The 25,193-nt window shown below is 38.3% G+C and overlaps 1 protein-coding gene across 1 annotated transcript in view; it reads right to left on the reverse strand.

Moving 5' to 3' along the window:
• The window catches only part of ADCY1 (adenylate cyclase 1), a 158,686-nt gene that overhangs the window by 58,889 nt on the left and 74,604 nt on the right, over positions 1-25,193 (reverse strand). The window contains exons 4-5 of the mRNA XM_063404701.1: positions 18,778-18,889; positions 940-1,067 (exon numbers count right to left, since the gene is read on the reverse strand). Of these exons, the coding sequence (XP_063260771.1) occupies positions 940-1,067; positions 18,778-18,889 (240 nt within the window). The remainder of the gene's footprint in view (positions 1-939; positions 1,068-18,777; positions 18,890-25,193) is intronic.

Genomic DNA, 25,193 nt, shown 5'->3' on the forward strand with positions numbered 1-25,193 from the left:
TTTCCTTATAATTGGAGAATCCATATACTGCTGAAAGAATACACATATTCTTTTAGGCTTTTATATTAGCATAGACCATCATAAATTACAGATCAAGAGATTATGAAGTATTTTACAAATTTTACAATGCTTACAAATGTGATGAACTTGCGTTGAATAAGGGAGAAAATGAATTAATTTACCCAGCTCTTCACGCTGAGAGATTTTGATGATGTTTACGTTGATGTTTAGCAAATGAAAAGGAGAAGTAGTAGTTCTTCACAGTAGTGAAGAAATTTTCCATCTTTATCCTTTCCCTCCTAGGTAATGAACTAGATCTCCAGCTTCAGCTAAAAGCTCACTCACAGTTCTCTCCCATCCATATTTTTTGCCTTGGCAAAATAATGATCAGTGTAGACCTCTCATGCATCAACAAAAATCTGAGCAGCAAATTAAATTTCATGTTACATTTCTGAAAAGCAGAATAAATGAAAGCTTTAAACATTACATTAAAAAGGAATAATCAGTAGGCTATGATTTTGAGACTACAGACACATATACAACAGGCATATATCAAGACTGGTTTTGAGTTTACATACTGGTGTGCAAAATGAGCAATGTTTATCACTGATAAACAACAAAATTGACTCCTTTCATTGTAGAAATAGGCAATAGGGTATATTTCCTTATTTTCCATTATCTTTCTGCCACCTATTCAGTTACATGTATGATGTACATACTCAGTTTGAACACTTACTCCTTATAGTGATTAAATGGAGTGAAAAATCAATGTCTAGAGTGGCTGTTCCTGAAATCAGGGTCCTGTGGCCCGAATGCAAATGTGACTTGCCATGTTCGTAATGCTAGCAGACACTGATGTTTTCTAAGAGCGCACCTCCTGAACACCACACAGGAGCTGTTGCAGCACTCCTGTCTGCATTCACTATGCATGGTACTTACGTTATGGTGTCAATCATATCCAGTCCCATTTCAACACAGCAATGGGCATGATCTGTTTTGGGCTGGGTCAATCCTGATACACAGTAGTAACAGTCCCCTAGGATTTTTATTCTTCTGCAATGATTTTCCTTTCATAAAAACAGAATGGGAAAAGTTTTACTATTTATATAAATACTCCAATATTAACAGGGTAAAAATCTTCTCCAATACTATGCAATAATTCAGGGAATCTTTCGGTGATCAAATGAGGTGATTTACAGTTCATGAAATCTGGGCTTCGTGTACACAGCTGACACAAAGAATTGTTTATTTATTTATAAATAGATGCATATATACTAGACATCAGTCCTGCATTGTTCAACACACACAGGTTAACACTGTTTAAAGATATAGTTCTGAACAAATGTTATAGCCTTGCCCTCATGCTAGGTTACTATGAATTCAAGATTTGCAATGAGACATCATTTCCGTGTGAATCCAAACCAAAGGACTGAGGTCAAACAACTGCTGAATATTGGGAAATGTTTACATTCTTAAAATCTTTGTTTCAAATTCAGTTCCAATTCACCAGGAATGATTGTTTATTTATCTGTAAAGATACACACATTTTTGCATTACTTATTCATAAATCATAGTTTGCAATACAGCATGATCAGTATGACAAACATGCAGATAAGAAGCTAGTCAGTTTGCATTACAATCAAATTTATCTCCTGTTTGCATTAAGTTTAATTTCTACAGCCAAAGAGATCTCTCATTTTAACTCTCCCATTTAAAAACAAACAAAAAAAAATGATGGCATGAGATAATTGCTACAGCCATCTGAGCAAAAAGTTCATTTCTAAACAGAGAGCACATAACAAAATGCCTTTAAAAGAGCAGTACCTTTAACTAATAAACTGTGAGGAGATGTGAAGAGATGATGATATCTTTTGTGTCTTGACTATGGCAACTTCTACCCATTTAAAGTTTGGCACAGGAAAGCAAATAACCTGATTAAATGAATCCAACTTAAAAATCTGGGATTATTCCAGTAATCACCATGAAAAATTAACTATTGTGAATATGATGGGAGAGAATTCACAAAAGTCTGATTCTTTTCCCAGCAGTGAGTAATATAGACTTGACTTCAGCAACATAAAAGGGGACAAAAAAGAGAAGGTGGCGATGATGAAATTTCAAATTTCTGGGAAAAAAAAAACCCTAATCATAGAATCACACTTGTTCAGCTTCTCATGCAGGCGTATATTTTCATCCAGTCTCCTGACTACAAGAATTAAAGCCTTCCTGAGCTGACCATATTCTCCACATCACTACTCACATTCCAGCTCAGAAGCAAAGATTATGCCTACATGATCCTTTTCTCTGTGACATGTTACCATGTATACCAGCATTTGGGGATTGTTCCTACACACACTTCCTGCTGCAGGCATTCTCACATCTCTCCTCTTCGTAAATGGTACTCAGTATTGAACAAGCACTATAAAATAAAGACTACCTCTGTTCATGCATGGAAGAAGGCACTGTTTGGGAAGTTGGCTTGTCTACTTCTTTTTATAAATTAAGTAGCAAATTCAGACCTCAAATCAAGGAAGGAGCTATCTTTTTGGGTATGCAAGGATAGTTCTTTTAGGAAGATTATGACCAGGGCCCTAACAGTACTTCTGCAGCCTTTAGCCAAAGATGTCTCACCAATTTTACTCAGACTTTTTTTTGAAGTCCTCTGCTAAATGCCATTATATAAGTAAAATAATAATTGATACACAAAAAGTAATATGCAGATCTCAAAATCTACATTGACACAGAACAGTCCTTTTAATTCAAGATTTTTGGACACTAATCACTACATTTTTAATGGAAACCACAAAGTTTTTTACTATACATCACTGGATTATACTGTCAAAAAAAGGCTTTCCCAACTCCCTCCCCCCCCCCCCCTCCCCCTCCCCTCCCCCCACTTCTGGGCAGATCTTGAAGCACTAGAGTGTACTCAGTAGTTAAAGCTGAAGCTTGCTTTCCAAAATAAATTCAGTTTTGCTCATACTTCAAAATCTTCTGTAAGGCCTTGTCCTGATTTAGTCAACCCAGGACAGATCCTTTTCATCTTCAAATTTAGTAAGCATGATTTGTGGCCAGGCAATGCCTATTTGACCCTTAGGAAAGCTATTCAGAAAAGTCATTTCAGTAATCCAGACTGAACAACACATCAATGATCTCTCCTATTAGTGTCTACCTCACAAATGGCTCATTTCTAATGACTTGATAACAGCCTGGCAGACAGTTAAAGAAAGAGAAAAACCAAACCAAACCAAACAAAACAGAGTTTACTCCATTACCACTTTTCCGAGTAAATTTCCTATTTGTGCAGGAGAAAAGTAAAAGAAGAAACTAAGCGCAGCAGTTGATGGAAGACATATGGCTAAATCACCTGCTGGTTTGAAATCACCAGGTTTTTGTTTCTTATCAGATATTATCCTCCCTGTCCTGATTTATCAATTAATATACAGTAAAAAATACTCTAGAAAAATTGTTTGTTTTCTTTTTCTTGACCTGTGAGATAGACTTCCAGGAAAGAGCCACAGTGCAGCTTTGAAAAAGCCATCTTTTTAAGGACTGATATGCAAATTAATAAAACAAGCCCCTTCTCTTTATTTCCTCAGCAACTTCCAGAAAATTCTTCTCTTGTCAGTATTTTTCACATTTGTGATGCTGATAAATTCACGTGTGTTAGTACAAATTCCAGTCACAACTGATACAAGCAATGACTGTTTAGAAACAACAGATAATTTGGTTTTATGCACATGATAAAAAGCACTAGAGATGGCCCGCACTGCCTTGGCCAGGCAGCTTGCTCACCTGTGGTGCCTTACGAAGGCATTTCCAAGTGGATCTGCAGAAATACCTCTGGCACAACTGTCAGTCACAAGGTCAGTCAGTGTGTAGTGGAATTCCAACTCAGAAGGCACAGGACAGTTTGAAGTTACTAACAGCTTTCTTCACAGTTTCAGCAAAGCCCTTTATAAAGTACTTTATTCTATCTTTGTTATGTAAGACTAGGGGAGGGGTCTTTGTTTCAAACTACTCTGAGGTTTTGTTGTTGTGGTGATTCTTTATTTAATGCATTATGAATAATGTCTGAAGTCTCTCAGCTCAGACTGAAAAACTGAAAATTCAGAACACTAACTTCACATTCTTGTACCATACAAAACAAATGTTTGATATATCCAGGATAAGGTTATTTTTTAATAAAAAGGGAAAAGATGTTACAACTTGTAAAAAAAATACATATATATACACTTATATATGTTGTCTCAAAGAAATTAAAAAAAAGGTGTCAGACTTCTCCCAGCAAAATCTGTAAGTATGACAGTCAGATGTTCTCCAGAACAGAGATTTTGTACTGAATAAGTGCCAAGACTTTTAAAGGAGGATCTTTCTCACATGTCATATTGCAAGAATCCTTATTATTACTGCTGGAACTTTGTTTTTATTAGCAGGCTATCCAAGTAAGTTTTATGTGAATAGATGCAAAATCAGGATCAATTTCTGTTGCTTATAACTCTGTTTCATAGGGTAAGAGTTTCTTTAAAGCTTTTATTTATTTTGGAGATGGCAGATTCTAATGCTGGAATGAGTCCCTGGTCTTCCTTCTGTCATTGCAACAATCTATGTATTGGAACATAGTCATGTGTCATCATGGTATGTGGTACCTATAAAAGTGAGCCAAAAAGGAAGGTCAGATAGACTACAACTTTAAACCACAAGATTTTAAAAGTGTAAACACTGAACTCTGTCTTGTAACTCCATTGACTGCAGTGGAGTTGCACCAAGGCTGTCTGACACTGTGTAATTTAATTGCAATTTATTTTATGCTTATTATATTCATCCATTTCTTTGTCTGCAAGTCTGAAAGCAACCTGATCTGCAGGTGCACTTTTCAGACTTTTATTGCCCTAACCTCCTGGCATCACAGTCTATGACTAGGTAGGACTTTATTTATCCATAAATTAGAAAGACATTTTTTTGCCATTCCTAATAAAAACTGCATCATCCAAGATTCAAAAAGTTTCTTTTCCACATCCAGCCAATGTGGATTTGGTCATACTTTGCAAGGTAAAAAAAAAAAGGATTAATAAAGCCTACATAAAAATGCATAAGTAGTGGTTCGCATTTCCCCCAGCTCACATCCTTCCAGACTTATACTCCCTCATAATGACTTTAGAAATAGTAACATTTTGTTTTGCTTAGTCTACATAAACAGGAGTTCAGCAGTTTGATTGCTACCTACAATGCTTACTGATTGCAAAGTTAGAGTCTTAAAGGGAAAAAAAAAGAAAAGAAAATACAAACCCAAAGCCAATACATATTAAGGTTCAGCTATTTAAATGTTGGGGCAAAAGGGAGGAGATTTTTTAGGCCTGGACCTACAGATGGCTTTATGGTTTCAGGGCAAGGTTTTGACATCCTTGCTCTATGTCAGATTTCAGCTATGATGAGATCTCTGTATACTGACTGGGCACAGCTGCAAATTAGTAGAGGAGCAGCCCTATATGCAGCAGAAGAGTGGAAGGAGATGCATGCACTGGCAGCACAGGAAACAGTTCTGGAGCTCAAAATCCCTGCATGCTTCTGTGGGGGAAAAAAAATCCCTAATCCCTGAAAAAGATTTTGCTAGCTCAATATTTTCTTCACATATTGAAGAGAAGTTGTGGATAGAGTGAAACCACTAAATGGCTCCATTTTCACTGAAAAATAAGGCAAAATGGTAAACTATGAGAGCTAAAGAAGAAACACAGATGAATCTTTTAGCTCTGCTGTCAGAGCTTCATCACTGGGGCCAGGCAATGACTCAGAGGGGCAGGGTCTCCCTCTCTTACAGAGACTCTCAAAGAGACTAAAGGAATATCAGTGACCTTCAGGAAAGGAGCCTCCATGGAAATATTTGTAGGTTTTTTTCCCTTTGTATTTGTCTTCTCTATTTCTTTCTTCTTGGATTATCAGTCACTTTCATTTGGAAAGCCTTGTTTCAACAGCTTCCTTTGTTGGAGGAATCCTATGAATTGTTTCTATCAGGTAAGCAAAGGAGATCAAATTTTCAGTCCATATTAATCACCACATCATTATGTGTTTCAGGGAAACTACACTAATTTATACCAGCTGTGCCTCTTATCCTCAGGGACGCAAGACATAATTTAATAATCCAGGCTAACCATATGACAGTGACAGACATTTCTTAGTTACTACTGTATGAAATGACTGCTGGGTGGGGGAAAATATTCAAAGCATCTCTAAAACTCCCTGAAGACAAAAAAGAATGATTAAATGCATTCCTTATTTATCTCTCTTCACACACCTAGAACTTCATTCTGCTTCCAAAGAGGTCTTGAGAGAGGATAAAATAGGATTTACCACTGTTACCACTACATCTCATTTCCAATGTGTATAGCATGTGCAGCATATTTAACATTTATAGCACTTTCAGACAAAATGTTATTAATCTCAGTAGAAAATTGGATAAGAAAGCTCTGAATCACTCTAGAAGTTATCATTTACTACAGATATGTGTGTACATGCAAAAGACTTGAGAAAGAATTATACCTTCTGCTACATCCTCTGAAGATGAAATTATGTCTCTATTCAATTCTATTACAGTTGTTCATTAGATAGGAACAAAACCATAAAAGCCTACATATTAGCTGTCACACAGTACAGATATACGCATCCACCCATTTATATGTGCATATGTGCATGTATGACATGCAGACACACAGTTCTGCAAATTTACCTACACCCTCTTGCATATATACACAGCATATGAGATAAAGGCAAATTTTAATATTTATTCTCTGCAGGACTAACCAATGTGGCTCAGATGGATAGTTGTGGGCCAGATACCAGTTTTGAGCTCCCCGCTTCCAAAAGATTTGAATACAGATTGGTAGAAGATATCTGGGTGTTGTACCTATTTCTGGCATTACTAATCCACTCCCTCCTTTAAGCAGAGATGTAGTGACTGTCTTACTGCTCCAGGTGCCTTTGGAAGAACACAGTACCATGTTTGGCTCTTATGGAAATGAAGAAGGACAAATCAACCTCTTTCAAGGTCATAAAAGAAAAGGCAGTGAATCCAATGGTGTTAGTTGGTGTTGCCAGGAATCAGCCAGAGTCAAGACAGCACCCAATATGAGTTAAAAAATCTTGCTCGTTTATTCAGCTATTTGGCTTACATTTATACTGTGCTAAGTATATCATGCACCTAACTCTGAACATCATTGGTTAAACCATAGTGTTCACGCATCCTTGCAGTATACATAATTGGCTTAGAAGCTCTGTCCACGTGGCTGGATGCTGTGAGCCTTCTCCAACTTATGGTCAACACATCCTGTCTAGCATCCTGTTACAGCTATTGCTCCAAACTTTACTTCATCCTTTTCCCATCTAAAGAATGGTTCAAGGATGTTTCAGCTTCTACTCATCCCTTAGGCTAAGAGCAGGATTGTGCACTTGTCCCTGCTTTTCTAGCCATGCATCCACAAGTTGGAAGGCTATATAATGTAATTAAGCAATGCTGTACCAAGTTAAGTTCAGTGCATGACAGGAAAAGATTCTTTGTAACCAATCACTACGTTTTTTACTTTTACGCTTTCTTAATATATCTAATTCTCTTCTGAAGTCAAGTGAAACATAAAAAAAAAATTCCTTTTTTCCCCTCAGCTGTAACAGTTTTGTGTATCAAAGAGCTTTAGAGAAAAAACTGAAAGCATTCCATGAAAAGTACAACCAAGTGAATGTCTCCTAGACTGTAGCAGTATTCTCAAAAGACACAGCTAGGTGCAGAAAAAGAAGAAAACATGGGTTTAGATTGAGATGAAAAACTTTTGAATTCTACCTTGATACCCCTTTTAAACTTTCAGTTTAAAATCTTTTGCCCCTTTGTCCTACTGACCCTGTTAAATTCCTTGCTGACTTCTTTTATAAGTCCCCTTTTATATATTGAAAGGCTGCAGTAAGATCTCCCTGGGGCCTTCTTCTCCTGGCAACCCTCCCAGTCTTTCTTCACAGGAGAGATGTTCCAGCCTGCTGATAATTTTTGTTACTGTCTTCTGGACCCACTCTAAGAGATCCAGATATCTCCTGTGCTGAGACCCCCAGAGATGGATACAGTTTATTCACACCATCTGCAACTTTCATCAGTGACAGACAATAATTTCACTTATCATATTTCTTTTTTTTTCAGTAAAACAAGAGAGATCTAACAACATGGTTTCTCTGAGTAGCATCCAAATCTGGTTTAATAACTATATTGAATGTGGACCACAGTGTGAGAGATTACTGAAGCCACCTTCTCACACAAACTTCATCGTCAAATCCTAAGGTGTAACGAAGTGACATGGATGTTATCACTAGCTCTATTATATTGCAGTGTGTCATGGGTTTGGACTGGCTAGATGTTAATGCACTTATATGTTTTTCTTAGCAACTACTGTGGGATGTGATCAGGAACAGAGCAGAGCAGGCTTAAAACTTGAAAACAGAAGACAAAAACTTTATTAAATTACATAGGAACAGAAATAGAAAGGAAAACTCTAAACACACACACACAAAAAAAACCCCAGAAATTAAATGAAAACTTCTCAGAATATTTCTTCTCCTCTCTCAATTTCTACTCCTTACACATTACCCTCTATAGACTAAAACTTTGGGTTTTAAATCAAACAATCACTACTCAAAAAACTAATCTTTAATTCAGCAAGGGAGAGAGGAGTCTTTTTCACACTATAGACTGCTCTTTAGAAAAACACAGGTCCACTTTCTATGTGTGTTTGTGTCACTTGTGGCTACTACTTGGCTGCCATGATGACACTCTCTTCTCTATGTCTAGTGCTCTCACCACTGTCCATGGGCTAAAGCTGCATATAGGGCTTTTTTTAAGGATGCTTGCATGCCAGGCTCTCTCCATTTTCCCCCTGGGGCCAAGGGTTTCTTTTCTGAGGGCAGAGGGCACTACTACACTTTCTTCTTCTCTTCTCTGTTTGCTCTACTGCAGCAAGTCAAGTTGGCCACATCCACCCTAAATTGCAGTTTATGTTCAAAAGAGTCTCAAGTTCAGTCTATGGTTAACATTATGCAAGAAAAGTGTAGCTCAAAAAGCTACTCTTCTCATTCTTTGCCTATCTAGGATTCTTTTCATCTTCTGACTTTATCTTTTCAGTCTTAAGCTGTTTTTCTCTCTCTTCTGAAGCTACTAGTCATGAGAATATTGATTCTCATTACTTGTCTGGAAAATGAGTCTCATGAATGTCTGGGAAAAAATTTTTTTCTGCCTCAGAAAGGGTTAATAGTTTCTGGCTCCCGGCAGGGCACTGCAGGCTCAGGCACTCCCAGGCTCAGCAACTCCCACGCGGCTGGGCACCTTCTCCCGGAGGGGAGGGCAGAGGTGGGGGAGGAGACAGACAGGAGGCACTTGTACAGTTTTCTACTCTTCCATCTTAGATAGGGCTAGCTCAGCTCTAGTTCTGTCTATTCTCTTCCCCGCCCCGGTGCCCCAGCTTACGTTAGTTCGGCCGCATGGTTCTTCTCAGCCCGGCCACGTGGCTCCCCTCCCCACCCAGCTTAGTAACTGGGCAGGGGAGAAGAGATGTTTCCCTGCTGAAACCAGAACCCAAAAGAGGCAGACTCTCTGAGAGTCCCTGCTTTTAACTCTTTGTGTCCTCAGAGGCGTGTTTAACACCTCAGTAGTCACTGAAAGTGCTAATATTCAAACTTGACCATTGATTAGTTTGCCTACAACGCTTTGAAAAATTTACCTCTCCCTTAAACCGAGACACAGTGTTCCAATAGTGATAAAACACTTATGAAAACTGTCCAGCCTATCAGAAAACTCCACTGAACCCCAACAATTGCTACATACATATTTTACCATTTTCCCCCAGGTTTTGAAGGATTGTCTTAAAAATTGAAACAACTATTTTAATAACCTTTTAATGGAATAAATCCTGCAAATAATAACTTCATAATTAACATTAGTTCTTGTATATCTGCTAGTCCCAGCATAAAAAGCCTTGAGAATGAGCTAACTGCAATAGAGTTTCATTTAGCAGAGTGATGGAAACATACTTATTGCAATAAGAGTTAACATAGACTTAAAAAGAAGAGTTTCTACAGTGGCAGAAAATACAAAAAGAAAACAAATGTGATCTAGGAAGTACAGGAAGTGCCACAGAAAATTACTTGATAGGTTCTGATTGAGGAAAGCTGGCCATCTCCAGATAAGCATTTGTAAGCTTTTAATTTAGTAATGTGTTTTTGAAGTCATTACAAATTATCTACCATCATGGGAGCCACATTATACACGCACAAATGTAGAATTACTCAGGATAGCTATAAAAAGGACATTTGTTTCAAATGCTTTCCCTCAATTTCATTGGCAATTATATATGCTGACCTAAAATGCTCTAACTTTGTCTACATTCTCATTCTTACAATAAATTCTTTCCTTACTTCACATGGAGTGTAATTTTACAAAACTAGAATGTTAAAATGTTTTTATTTCTGGAGAGTGAAAACCTATGCAACAGTCATATATATTAATTTACTTGGAAATGAAAAAGGATTTTAGCAAGAATATTTTATACAGTCATGACTGACACACATACTTGTCTCCTTCCTAGGTTTTATTAAGTATCTTTTCAGATTCTGTCTTTTTATGAAGATATATTCCAGGAGAAGCAAACCTAAAACAAATACACTATAAAATGCTGAAAAAATAACCTCTAAATATCAGGAAATTATTATTTTCCAGATTTCTGAAATACTTTTCTCAATGCTAACTGCACAACAGGTTAAAACAGTAAGTGTCAGCACATAGGCCCACACTTCAAGCACCTGAGACTGATTGGAACAATGCAATACAGTCCTGTAAAAAGATGAAAACTTCAGATTTTTAGTATAAAAAATCAGGAACAATTTGTTAATTTACTATAAGTATACAAATTATGATAAGAATTGTGACAAAGAATTAGCCAACCAAACACAGTATTCTCCTACCTAAAATATATTGTAAAATAGCAATATTTACTCTCTGAGATACTTGCCCATTTATACTTTCCTACAGTACTCACACTGTGTAATGTTAATTTTTTCCCCTAGAAAACTGTTCCCAGACATTTACTTCAGCTTCACTCCACTCCACACACTCTGATCCTATAGTTACAGGCATGTTGATTAAGACCACTTTCATTTAAGAAAATTTATTTCCTTAGGTCTATCCAGGAGACATCTCCAGATGGCTGGTCAGAACTGGGTTTAAACTTACAGGGTGGTCTGCCTCTGTGGGATCCTGTGTCTGTGCTGACTTTCAAGCGGAACTGAGGAGACAAGTCTCCTTAAAATTAGTATTTATAAATATCCTGCCCCTCAGTGCACACAAATTTTCACAAAGAAGGTTTACATGCTGTAAGTTTGGACTTATGCTTTCCAGCACTAATTTTCCCATCTTAAACAGTCCAAAAAACTTCATTCATTTTATATTTTAAAAATACATCATTATCTTAATATAAACTAAAAGCATTCTAGAGATGGAATTTAAACAATTTTTTTGAATGATTACTTCTAGGAAAATCTAGTTCAATGCTCAGCAAAGAACTAACTGTTCTTGACTGTGGTAAATATGTATGTTAATTTCATGTTTTTATGGATTATAGTATGTTAAAATCATGTTTTGGTAAATGCAAACTGTAAATATGTTCTGTAGAATGTAACCTTCAGTTTCAGCCAGCCACGGGATTGACAAATTCCAAGGCAGGCAACACCCAGAAACTGCCATTCAGAGGAAGACAATGGACTGCCAGGAACTGGAGGCATTGCCTGCCATCGACATCAGAAAGGAGGACACATTAAGATAAGCAATCAGTTCTCCTCCCAAAAGCAGCAGAGCCATCAGAGCTCCACCATCATGCTGATCATTGGAGGAGAATGTCTGTTCATTCAGAATTTCGTCTTCCATTCACCCACCAGAGAAAAAAAATTGACACCTCTCCCTCCCACAAGAAACCCCATTCAGCAGACCAACGATGGTGATGCATTCAAATAACTATTCCAAGAAAACAAAGAACTATGGGGAAATCTTATGCCAGGGGCAAAATAAATTGTATAAAACCTGGACCCCAGACGGGGCCAATTCATGAACTTTTGGGGGGATGGCAGTGCGCTAGAGGCTGCGTCCCAGTGCACCCTTTGATGATCCCGGGTTATTGTCACCGTAACTCTGTTTGTTGGTTTTATGGAAATTCTGTAATTTCAATTTTTTTAATAAACCAAATTATATTTTAATTGGCTACCTGGATTGGCATTTATAACATTGACACAGTTAAAAAACACAAGTTGATTAAAAATATTATCTCCTGATTCTTTGCCTAAGACTCAGAAACAATGTTTTTCAGTTCAGTATCTTTGAGTCTGAACTGAAGAAAGAGACATTTCAGTAATGTTGAAATATGCAAAGTAAAAATTGTTAAATGCTAAGAAGGTAATCAGGGAAAGATACTAAATTAAAATAAAAAAAAATAGACTCAACCTGACAAAGCCTGGAGGTATACATAACTGTAAATGGAAAGAACAAGGAAGTGTGTGTGTCAGTCTACCTAACAGATGAGATACCAAAAGTGGCATGAAGAAATAAGAACATTCATTCAGTATATTAAAACCTTCTTCTGTGGTGTCATTTCAAAAGCCCCTAAAATTCTTTAATCCTAGTCAGATTGTAAATGAAAAGTCTTAGAGCTCCAAGATGCAGCAAGATGGATGCTGAAAGGAAAATATCTGAATCTCTAAAGACAAATAATTAATTCTCCATATAGATTAGATGCAGGAAGTGTGTGAGAAAAAAAAATCTACCAAAGAAAAAAGCAATTAAAGAAAATAGAAACTTCTCTCAAAATCAAACTTGTTTCATTAAAATTCAGGGTGCTGTAGAACTGCCTCCTCTTTTCTGTTCAGATGATGTATGACAAGTAAAATATTTGGAACATGTAAAAAACATACCAGAACTTTGACCATGACAGCATAATGCAATTGATTATATCTCATTAAAATTTGTCACTCTTACAAGTAAGCTAAAGAATGACAAACTGAAAGCTAGTTATAGTATCAAAAGTTGATTGCCAGGCATCTGAAGACCTCATTTAAAGATCAGTTGCTTGGAGCATTTATTGATAACATTTATTGATAACGGAATGACTATCAGCAGGGCCAAATCTGAGAATGCACAAAGCTGTTCTTGTTTAATGGGAAGAAACCAAAAAACTTCAGCGTAACGGCCAGAACTAACTAAACTAAGCCTGAGCAGCAGATCACATGCAATAGAAATCAATCCTTTTGAGCTGAGCTATTCATGGGCCTTATGAGAAACTCCACCAACTCTATGTTCAGGAAGGTGGCTTGTTTTCATTATGTCCCAAGGAAAGCCTTGCAGGGACAAACTTACCCAAAATGCTTGTATCAGGGTGCCTAAAGATTGACTTTGCAAAATGTTGGGGGTTAGATTTGGGGTTTTTTCTTACAGATTTTTTCTCCATAAGTTGCCAGGAAACTAACTACTGAGTACTTATGGGTACTTGAGGAAAACAAAGAAGTGCCAAAGAAGAGTGTAGCACCTGGCTACACTTTCTTTTGGTCTCTGGGAATTTTCTCTTGGAGGGGAAAAGACACAACAAGGTTTGGTGGCAGGTAAAGGACAGGGCTGGGGGCAGCTACACTCGCTCTTGCTCTCAGCATTGAGGAGAGGACGGCCAGGCTGCTGCTTGCTGCAGGAGGAGTTCATTGTCACCACCAAGTCCAGTCCTGGGAAATCTACCACAGTCTGCTCGCGTGCCCAGGAATTCTGAACTCGCCTCCTCCTGGCCTGTTGGGCTGGCCCTGTCCTGTTGCCACTTCTTCAGCACTGCTTTGAAGCTTTCTGCTACGCTGTACCCCCGCACTGCCCTGCCTTGCCAGGACATCCCTGCTGTTCCTGCTACCACTGCAGAGCTTCTGATACATCTCATCCACCAGCCCAGGATTTTCCACTGTTCCAGCTTGGTGCTCTGAGAGTCCTGCAGAGGCACCCAGACCAGACCACCCCAGGCTTTGTGAACCAAAGCCCCTTGAGGTTCCTGGTTCTGTTTATAATTAATACTGTAGTTGTTGTTGGTTGTTTGTGTAATAAATGTGGGATAATTTTTGTTAATAATGTATGTATAATATAAATCAAGTTATGCCCTTTGAAATAAATGGTAAAATCATTCAAGGCAGGGGACAGGGGTAGACAAATTCGGGAATGACCCTTGCTGGGAACCGGGGAACGACCAGATTTACAAGAGAAAAGGAGAGGGGGTCCGAGGAAGATGAGTCCTCCCCAGAGGTGAGATTGTGAACGACCCAACCATTACCAGTGAGATGGGCCGTGCTCTGCCACCAGGGGCATGCATTTCAATACACGAGTCCCAGAAGTCATACCTAATATTCATCTCTCCATGGAAGGACTATTCAACGGACCAAACGGCAAAGATGAACACCCATGAATATGAAGGAAAACTGAAGGGACAAAGAAAGCACGCAATAATGCTCTGTCTAGCTAAAAGAACTGTATAAAAACTGGGTTCATGAAACCAAAATCATGAACAGGGGAGCTGTGGTGCGATAGAGGCCGTAGCTGAAGTTCACCCAGTGCCAGTCCTGGGACTCAACACTGATTCTTTGATTGTTGGTTCACCGAAATTCTGTCCAATTATTTTTCTAAAATTCATACAATTATTTATTAGTTTGGAATTGGCTCAGCATTTATTACATTTGTCTTGTTAGACATGCTAGTAAAGAACTGTTATTCCTAACACCATACCTCTGCCTGAAAGCCCCTTTAATTTTCTACATTAGAATAATTTGGAGGGAGGGGATTTGAATTCTCCATTCCAAGGGAGGCCCTGCCCCTCCCTAGCAAACACCTGTCTTTCAAACCAAGACACAAAATCAGTAACCAGACATACAAATGAACCCAAAGACATTCATAACAGCACCTTCCTGTGTGGATTCTCTGATGTTTGTCTAGGATGAAGTCACACTTCGTCAAGGATACTAATGACACTCCTTTTTGTTTATATTTTTAAGACTCACATTCCTTCAAAGTAATTAAAGTTGGCCTTAGGACTCAAAGGTTACTGAGGAAACCACAAAATCATATATGAAATATATTTACTTATGATGGTTTCTTTAAGAAACCAAACAGTGCTGTTGTGACAAAGAAAACAAAAATCATGCAATCATTTTCAGGGAGCATCTCGGCAATGCTCTTAGTCATATGGTTTAGTTTAAGGTATTACTGCAAGGAGCAGGGCTTTGGATTTGATGATCTCTATGGGTCCCTGCCAGCTCAAGACATTTTATGATTTTATGATTTTAAGTACTACGTTCTGATCATTTTTTTCCCAACACTCTTCCCAAGGACTCAGTGATTTGGAAGGTAAAATAACGTGTGCAAGATAAGTGTTTAAAAAACATACTTTCTCTAGAGGTGAATAGACATGAAAGGACATGATAAAAGTACAAATGAATTCTAGGAGGGACTAGTAAGATCAGAATTTATTTTTTTCCCCTCTCTACTAACAAAATGCTGAAGTACATTTTTAAAGGAATTGAATGACTTTACATTGAAACCTAAGGTTTGCTTCAGAACTCCCTGTCATGAGTTGTAACTATATCTGAAGCTATTGTGATTTAAAAGAATGGGCGTAGCATTTCAAAGAGAACAAAACTTTGTGCCTTGCCTAACCCCCCACACACACAACAAAACCCCACCCCAAACCAACAAAAACCCACAAACCACCATAAACCAAAAAACATCCAAAGAAACAGCATATGGAAAGAAATAACTAATATAAAAAGCAAAAACCAGTGTAGAAATGGGGAACAAAGCGACACAAAGCCCCTTATGCATCCGAAGATCTCTTTATTGAAGAAATCGCCCCTTTTTATACCTTTAGTCTCCATCAGACATACCTGAAACCAAACTGAGGGCTAAGAGACCTTAACGGAAGCAGGGCACCCATTGGCCGGCTCAGCTGTGGTGCTGGTGTCCGCATGTCCTCTCACCCAATCAGCTTCCCGTTCATACGGGACCTTTGTTCAACGCCAACCATGCGTTCCTCCAGCCAATCACAATCTCACTTCCAACTGTCATTCAACTGACTCTCCCCTCACTCCTCACTGCCTCTCACCCCTCAGCCAACCTCCAGCCATCCAGCCTGCACTGTGCCTTTCCTTCAGGGCTTCCTGGTGAGTATAAGCCTTAATAACTTTAACAAATATAACCACATACTCCATAAACCAGCTTCCAAATGTGATAAGGACAAATTTTAGCAGAACTATACTGTCAAAAACCAAAGACTTACTATTTTTACAATGTGTCAATGTGCTCAAATGCCAAGATTCATCTTGAGGCTCCCAGCAAATATATGCTGCCTTAAACCTATTACACTTTCTACAGTGGTGATAGGGATTCTTGTAAAGCATTATATTTTTAAGACAGGGCAATTGTTTCAAGAAAGGTACTCATAAACTGCACCTTCCTCTTGACATTGCTTCTTGAGAAACAGCAGCACACAATCAGCACACTCACCGATCACACTTTAGTAATCACAGGGACCCTACCTATCACTGCTAGACTCTTCTTTAAAATCTCTGCAATTTCCTCCTTAATCATTCTGAATACTCAAGCACAGCACAGTTTTAAAATCAACCCCGTCCTCTGTTTTGACCTAATAATGAATACCTATAAGCTGCTTTAACCAAGAGATCAGAATCCCTCTGAAAAACTGTATTTCTCAGCAGATTTCTCTGACTGCAGAAGACACAATTACAAGTCTCCCTAAGTCACATCATAAGGTGCTAAGGAAAGCTTGTACATCTGTCCTTAATCACACTTCAGCGAATTACAATCTGAACTAGAAGAACCCCTAAGGAGCAAATCTTCCTCACATAGCTGAAAGAAACTGTGAGTTTTTTTTTTAAATCTGAAAAAGAATTCTTGCAGGCTGAACAGAAAAACTAAGGGGTTTTTTTGCTCTTCTGCTGTCTCCAAACTGCTTCTTCCATGACCAGCAACCAACCTTTCACCAAAAGTTGGCATCTGCCTGGTACCTGCCTTCAGGTGTAAGTGGCACCTTCAGGTGGCAGCACACGGCCAGTGATAAGGGAGCAAGCATGGTAGGGCAGCCATGTCCCTAGCTTCAGTGCCAGGGCACATCATAGGCTTATGCATTTCTGTGTGCACACATATGATCTTGTGTTATATTACAGTACTTCCCTTTTATTACACGGCTCTGTATTTCATGGCTATAAAGACTCTACAAATGACAGCATTACAAGTTTTTAAAAGGGCTTATTAGATGTCTGGTTGGCATATAATGGATGAAATTCAGTAATAAAATTTAAAAGAAATCAAAGTAAGTATATTTGAACTTATTAAACCATTTAAGCTCTCATAAATTACTATCTAAATGGAAGTCCATTTTTATTTCTAAGGCATAATCTATGAAGTACTCTGGGCTGAGGACCTGTGCTCTCTATAAGACACTGCCAGTAGTTTCAGCAATGAATTGGCTACAGAAATTCTTGCCTAAACCCCCTGGAATTCCATTGCATCTCTGCTAAGTATCCAAGTCAATCTTCTGCCTTTCTTGAAAAAAAGGAACACACAAGTTCTTTTCTGTTATGACTCAAACATCTCGTGCAAATCAGAACATAGGACTCCATCAAAGGATAACCCACTTGACTAAGAATAGGTCTTTCTCAACCCTAGCACCTTGTGGAGCAGAAAGTTTCTTTCTCCTTGGGGTCCTTGAAAGCTGTTTATGTAGAGGAACATTTAGATGCAGAATGTCCACATGTTTTAGATCTCTCATGTGGAAGACTGAGTCAAGGAGAAATGAGTTTGGACTGAAAAAATATGAATGCTGTCAAGGGCCTAAAAAATATTTTCTTTAGACTGCTGCACAGTCTGACAAAAAACCAGCTAGACAGTAGAGCATAATTTATGAGGAAGAGTTACTTCTCAGCAATGAAGGTTTTAAGGACAGCTGGCAGATAAGATAAACTTTATGAATTTCTGCTTTATTCAGGGCAAAAACACGTTTTCAGCATCTTATAAAATGCAACTTGAAACAAGATGTGTGACTTTTTCTGGCACAGCAATTCCTCTCATTTCCAGTCAAATGGTTCTTTGTCAAATTAGGCTACTTGGAGTTATAGGCAAGGAACATTTTCTCATTTTTTCTTCTTTGAGAAATCTAGCTCTATTTAAGTGCAGCAACAAAAACATAGGCATCAGTTTATGATATTGATCCTATTTTGTCTACAATAACCTCTCTGAAAAGCTACCATCATTTCTGTTTTAAGGAGTGCTCTCTGTGAAGAATGAATTTTACTCTCTAACTTTCTAATATCACAGAAACTTTTATGCCATACTGCCAATATTCATATTTTCCACTGTTCTGATTCTTTTTTTGATGAAGAATAAAAAATGTAAATATTGAAAAATTTTCACTATTTTGTACAAACAAAACCAATAAAAAACACTGATGGACTGCATGAAGGGGGAAGAAAAGTATATTTAAAAGATTTAAAAGAAGCACATACACTTTTTCCCTAAACAATTAAAAAAGATTTTTTTCTCTAGATATTAATAAAAGATTGAAGCTTTAGAAAATCATGACATGTGGGGCTAAATCAGTCTATTACAGATTTCTAACACGTATAATTCATGCATCATTTTTCAGAAGGAAACTGAAATAACAGAGTTGTACTTACTGTAGCTAATTCATCAAATTTTCCAAAAAGTTCATTCAGCAGCTTCACCAGCTCTTGGGCAGTACACTGTGATGCTAAACTAGTGAACCCCACAATGTCTGCAAACAAGATACTGTAAAGAAGGAAAAAGACAGATAAATCAGTAGAGAAGATATATTCACATTCTCATTATTCTCTTTCATAGCACAGATGTAACCCAAACCATTAACTACAATAAGTCCTGAAATATTACCAATAAAGTGCTAGTTGTAAAAAAACTGGAAAAGATTCAGAAAAATAGGCATTAGTTTGGTGCCGTCTACTGTTTTGGAGACCTGTCAGACACTTTCAATGGCTACATACCTATCTGGCAGATGAGGCAAAGCACCTCATTCATGGAGTGCCCAATGAGTATTCTAGGAGCATAGTGAACAATTTATTCTCTTTGCAGCTAGGATCTCCTCAGTTAAATTGGTTTCAGAGACAGTTTTGTACTGCTAGAGTTTCACAGCCAAACAAATAAACCTTGCATGAGGTTTAATATGTACTGAAAGACAGGGGTTAGTAACTTAGGTGCAGTAGCTCCGTGATGTAGTCTTATAGTAGCTCCCTGTGAGGAGCTAGAATCCACAAAGTCAAGCCAGTATTCTCCGCACTGTGCTGCCTGGCTCAGATAAGTGTCCAGCTTTCATTAGTATCAGCAAGGTTTTAATGTCCAACAGTTTAATCTGCTTTAACCATCCCTGATAGTCAGTGTTGATCAAGGGAGATATTTGAAATAAGTGCAGGTACCATTGTGACTGAGAGAATAAAAATTCTTGAATAAATCACAAAACTCAAGAGAGTATGGTGCTGTGTGATCCTTTCAACTCTTTAGATTCCTTCTGTTGGTAGAAGCACAGAATCAGCTGCAGGAACACATTGCATTTATCTCCAGTACCCAGACTAGAAATATCAAATAATTTATGAAAACACTAATAAACCATCCCATGATATATAGCCTAGGTATACTTGACATGGTGTAAAACTTAGTTTGCTAACTCTAAGTCGAATTAAACATTATGTACTCCCATTCACCTCAACAAAGCTTCACTCTTTAGATAAAAAAAGTAATGCTAGAAAAGAAGGCCTAATAAGTCCACTGTTTTCCATTCTCCAAAAGCAAGTTTCAACACTTGTACTATGTTACAAAAAATGGCAAATGAACTCCTGACTCAGGTCCTGCTTCTATAATTTCATTTAACCCAGTTGTTTACATCCCTTGTCCACCACAGAAGATAAGTAGCATATCCCAGCTCAAAACCAACTCATCCAAAGTTCACCGACTTTGGTCTACAAACAAAGCCTGTATGTTGTCATGTTAATCCTTGGGGCAGTGTCTCCTCTCAGTACTCCTTGGAGCATCCATTATGACAACATTGCTCAAGATGGCCATGGTTCAAGGAAAAAAATAGTTATTCCATTCCCATGCTGTTTAAACATTAATAAAAAGTCAATATTAAGTTAATTTTACTGATTTACGTCTCTGCTATCATAAAAATGAATCAGTCAAGTGATGAGTAAAGTAAAATGCATTAATAGAACACCAGCAAAGTGACCTGCATATTTGCCATGAAAGATCTACTTATTCTCTTAATTCTTGATTGACATCCTTGCTGTTTGATGACCCTAGGTTGGCCTTTCTGGAAATTCAAAAGATACCTAAATTCCTTAAAGATTTTTAAAAGTCCTTAAATGTGCATCAGTGTCTTTCATACATTTTGCTTTATGGCTGTTTTTCTTTATCACCTAAATTCACATCAAAACTTATACAGTTTAAAAAGACACAGAGGAAAAAACAACTACAATTCTTGCAACCCAGTATGTTGTGTAGTTTCCCAGTTTTAATCCAATACTATCAGTATGGAGGGGGAGGTGGAGTGTGGATGTTACTTTATAATAATAGCTTCTGATAGCCTCTCTGCCATTTTACATCTCATCAATTTTTACACATTTTATGTTTTTATTTGTTTTACTTTTCTATTTCCTTATTCAATATGGTGGTCCACATTTTTTCACTGTCTAACCACACATACAGTAACAATAATATTTTCAGCAGCACCAACAATGTCCACTTGTAAAAGAAAAAGCCCATGGGGTAGGAAGGGGGTTAGGCCTTTAAGGTAATACAATGTTATCTCTTTACCAAGGTCTTTACCAATGAGGAACATCTATATACATACAAACCACAATGTTCTGTGTTTATGACAAATATTCCTTAACAGCTAACAGAGCAACCATTACAATGCTGACATGTGTACTTACATCAAAACCTCTCTATTAGTGAAACACAGAGAATAGAAAACAGGTTCCTGCATAATCATTCACTTAAGAAGAAAGTTATTTTACATATGGGTGTCTTGATAGGTCAGTATGAGATCCTTGCTAATCCTTTAAACATTTAAAGAATAGTTAGTTCTCCACACTTGATTCAAAACACTGGAAAATGTACAAAAATGTGAAGTCCATAAAAGTATTCACAATACAGAACTGAATATGCCTTTGAAAATCTAAGTAAAATATGTAATTATTGTATGCTGAGAGATTGATGTAATTTAGTTATGCTTGTGAAATTTTTAATACTGTAGTTAACTACATGAATACATTTTAAAGCTAATGGAATAGTTTAGGTAATAGGATTATTGTTACACTTTCTTTTGTTGTACAAAATTCCCAACTCTTTAAACACAATATTCTTAAAATATGCAAAGTGTAACTCTTATGTCTGGACATGGCACAGATGGGGAAATGTTGTAGAGGTTCTGCCTTTTATCAATGAAAAATCTCCTTTTTACCACCATTAAATGTTACAGTCATAGTAACTGCTGCACTTTGTTTGAAAGTAGGCTGAAATGCCAGTGACCAAACCTGAAAAACAGTGACTAAATCAGTGACAGGTAGGAAACAGCCAGTGGAGGAGCAGGGGATTTTCATACCCAAAGCGCAACTGGCACTGCAAGCCTGCTGCTTCCATGGTCTGTTCTCAGGGGTGGCAATGCCGAGGAGAGTGACACCCCCACATGCACACACAGAGCTGTACTATTCTAAAATGTGGCATTGAAACTCAACAGATGGTTCATTTTATTTTAGCTGGTGAACTGGCCAATATTATCTCTGCTACTTCTTCACCCATCTGTGTCCATCTATATTCACTTCCCATACTACTTGTACTACAAGTATTGTGGGCCAGCACCAACACATACTCTCATTGTGCAACATCTAATAGAAATGAGAGCAGCATCTTGGTCAGTGATGTGGAGTCAGATTACCCAACTGATGCAATAAACTTTTTTTCCCTCTTATGTTCTGCTCAGGTTTTTGGAAAGTAAAGTCAAGAAGGCCTTTATGAGGAAATAGCAAAGTCAGTCACAGGGAACGAGAACAGAGAAGAGATTTGAATTCTTCCTATGGCCATGAAATCATAATGGCATTAAAGAGAGAAATTATAAGATATATAGTGGCAGAATTCCAGTCATAAACCTGAACTGTTTCCAGGGCCAAATATATTCAAATATTCTCAAAGTCAAAGGCCCTACACTGGCACTGAAATACCCTTTCTTTTTTTTTTTTTTTTTTTTTTTTTTTTTTTTTTTTTTTTTTTTTGATATTTTATTTACACAAAAATACTGAAAGCTTTAAATTTAGGTCATGTCTAATATACTCAGAAAGGCTAAAACAAAGCAGCTACAGGAGTGACATCAGCGTTAAAGCACATTAATCACTCCTACATATGCACTCATTCAAGAGAAAAGTAGTCTTGCTTCACAGTAACCTAATCTGTGATTGCTATGGAGGTTCACATCCTCAGAGAGGATTAAGCTAGAGTAAACTAGGACTACCTTATTTATGCATGAAAGATTTCTCATATTGGTATGGTAGACAAAGGAACACTTCATAATGGTTGCCAAGTAATTTTATTTTTAAAAATTTAAATGCTGGCATATATAGAAACAAGAATTGAGAAGCTACCAATTAACAGTTGTTTCTCTTAATGACCACTGAGGGATGTAGCTGTCCCTTCTTTAATTCCACACAATTAAACAATTTGATTCCACAGAATTAATAATGCCAATGGTCACTTTGGTTAGAAACCAAAAAAACCCCAATCTCCTTTAAACTATTAACGAAACAAGAGACATGAAAGTGGAAAGAAATTGGAAACAAAGGACAAATGTTACTTCTGCCTGCTCAGCAGCATAGTTCACACATGGTTCAAGGACTGCTCTTCCCTACGAGCAATGTGAATGTGTCAGGAAGGCTAGGTGATGAGGCTGCTGTTGCCTCATTGCCCAGGAGCTCAACAATGCTCCACGATCTCGCATGGCACAGAGATGAGACTGACTAGACTATAGCTCTCCAGATTTTCTTCTTTCTCCTTTCTAAAAATGAGGGTTATAGTTCCCTATTTCCAGTCAATAGGGACTTCACCTCACTGCCATGGCTTTTCAAATATGATAGATAGTGGGTTAGCAACTTCATCTGCCAGTTCCCTCAGAGCTCACAGATGAATCTACTCAGGTCCCATGGACTTGAGTGCATTTAGGCTCCTTAGATGGTCTTGAACCTGATCCTCTCCTGCAGTGGGCTCATTCTCTCAGTCCCTGCATTTGTCCTTTATGACCAGGGTGCCATGGCTGGGGCACTTGCTGTTGAAGAATGAGGTGTAAATATTGTCAAGAACCTCAGCCTTCTCTTTGTTCTAGGTAGTCCTAGGAAATAGGTGTCCTATTTCCTATGGAAGAAGTCCAAGTTATCCCTAGTCTTTCTTTTGCTTGCAATGTATCTATGGAACCCTTTCTGTTCTCCTCAATATCCATGGCCAGACTCAATTCTGTCTGGGCCCTGGCTTCCCTAACCTTGTCACTAATTTCCTGTACAATTCTCCTGTCTTCTTCCTAGGCCACCTGTCCTTGTTTACACTTCCTGAAAGCTTCTTTTTTCACTCTGGGTTTACTCAGCATCTCCTTATCCATCCATGATGGCTTCCTAGCATTTTGGCCTGATTTCTTCCTTGTTGGATGCATTGCTCCTGAGCTTTCAAGGACGAGGTGATCCTTGCAATTCAGTCAGCATTCTTGGGCCCCTTTGCCATCCAGGGCTCTATTCCATGGCACTGTACTAAGCAGGTCCTTGAAGAGGCCAAAGTCTGCCAGGGTAGTGAGGTTGCTGTATACCCTCCTCATTGCCTTGAAGTTCTTGAACCCCCTCCATTTTGTGATCACTGCAGCCAAGGCTGGCTTGGAGCACTGCATTCCCTACCGGCTCCTCCTTCTTGGTGAGCAAAAGGTCCAATATGGCACCTCCCTGTTGGCTCCTCAATTGCTTCTGTAGAAAAATTGTTGTTGACATATGTGAGGAACCTTGGGGATTATGTTCTGCTGTGCTGTCCCTCCAAGAGATATCAGAGTAGTTGAAACTCCCCATGAGGACCATGGCTTGCAAGCATGAGGCCACTTCTGTCTGCCCATAGAGGGCTTTATCCACACCATCCTCCTGACTGGGTGGCCTGTAGCAGACCCCCCCTATAATATTCTGTGTCCCTACCCTCCCTCTACTCTTCATCTACAAGCTCTTGCCTGGATATTCATCCTTCCCCAGTCAGAGTTTCATACTATCCAGCTGGTTATTGACATAAGGGCTACATCCACTTCCTATGTCCCTTGCCTGTCTTTCCTAAAAAGCCTAAAACCTTCCATTAAAAACTGCAGGCATAGGAGCCATCCCACCACATCTCCATGATGCTCATGGTATCATATCCAAATTGGTCTGTGCACATTTATAGTTCCTCTGGTTGTTTCGCCATAATATGTGCATTTATGTAGAGGCTTCTGAGCCAGAACCCAGATGAAGCTGATGGACTGGCTGGAGTATCTGGAATACCTTTGCACTGTTATGGGCATCCATTAGAGGTGCTGACACCTGAATGTCAGGACTGGGAGAGATAGGTGCCTCCCTCCCCTGCCTAATCTGGTTTAAAGCCACCTGCACTAGTCTGGCAAGTCCCTGATCCAGGATGGTTTTTCTCTTTGTCAGATGAACCCGATCATCCTCTAGTAAATCTGAGGCCTGGCAAACTTAGTCCCATGGTCTGAGTAAGCAAAACCATGATTTACCAATCATACTAGGATTTCATCAGTAAACTCACAGGATTAAAAAGTTTGGCTAATCTGGTAAAAACTGAAATCACTTTGGTTTTTAGACAGACAAGTTGTTAGCAATTGTACATTGCAACAGCACATTCTAATTGTATGCGAGGGGGAAAAAATAATCAGTCGTTGAGCAGAATTTTCTCAAACTTCTGCTCTGCACTTGATTTTAAAGTCTGTGTGATACCATTGTGTTTCATTAGCAGTGCTGTCTCGGGTTAGAGGCTTACTTGCTCCTACTGCTGCCTGCTT

The sequence above is a fragment of the Prinia subflava genome, chromosome 1, assembly GCF_021018805.1.
Source record: "Prinia subflava isolate CZ2003 ecotype Zambia chromosome 1, Cam_Psub_1.2, whole genome shotgun sequence".
Lineage (NCBI taxonomy): Eukaryota > Metazoa > Chordata > Aves > Passeriformes > Cisticolidae > Prinia > Prinia subflava.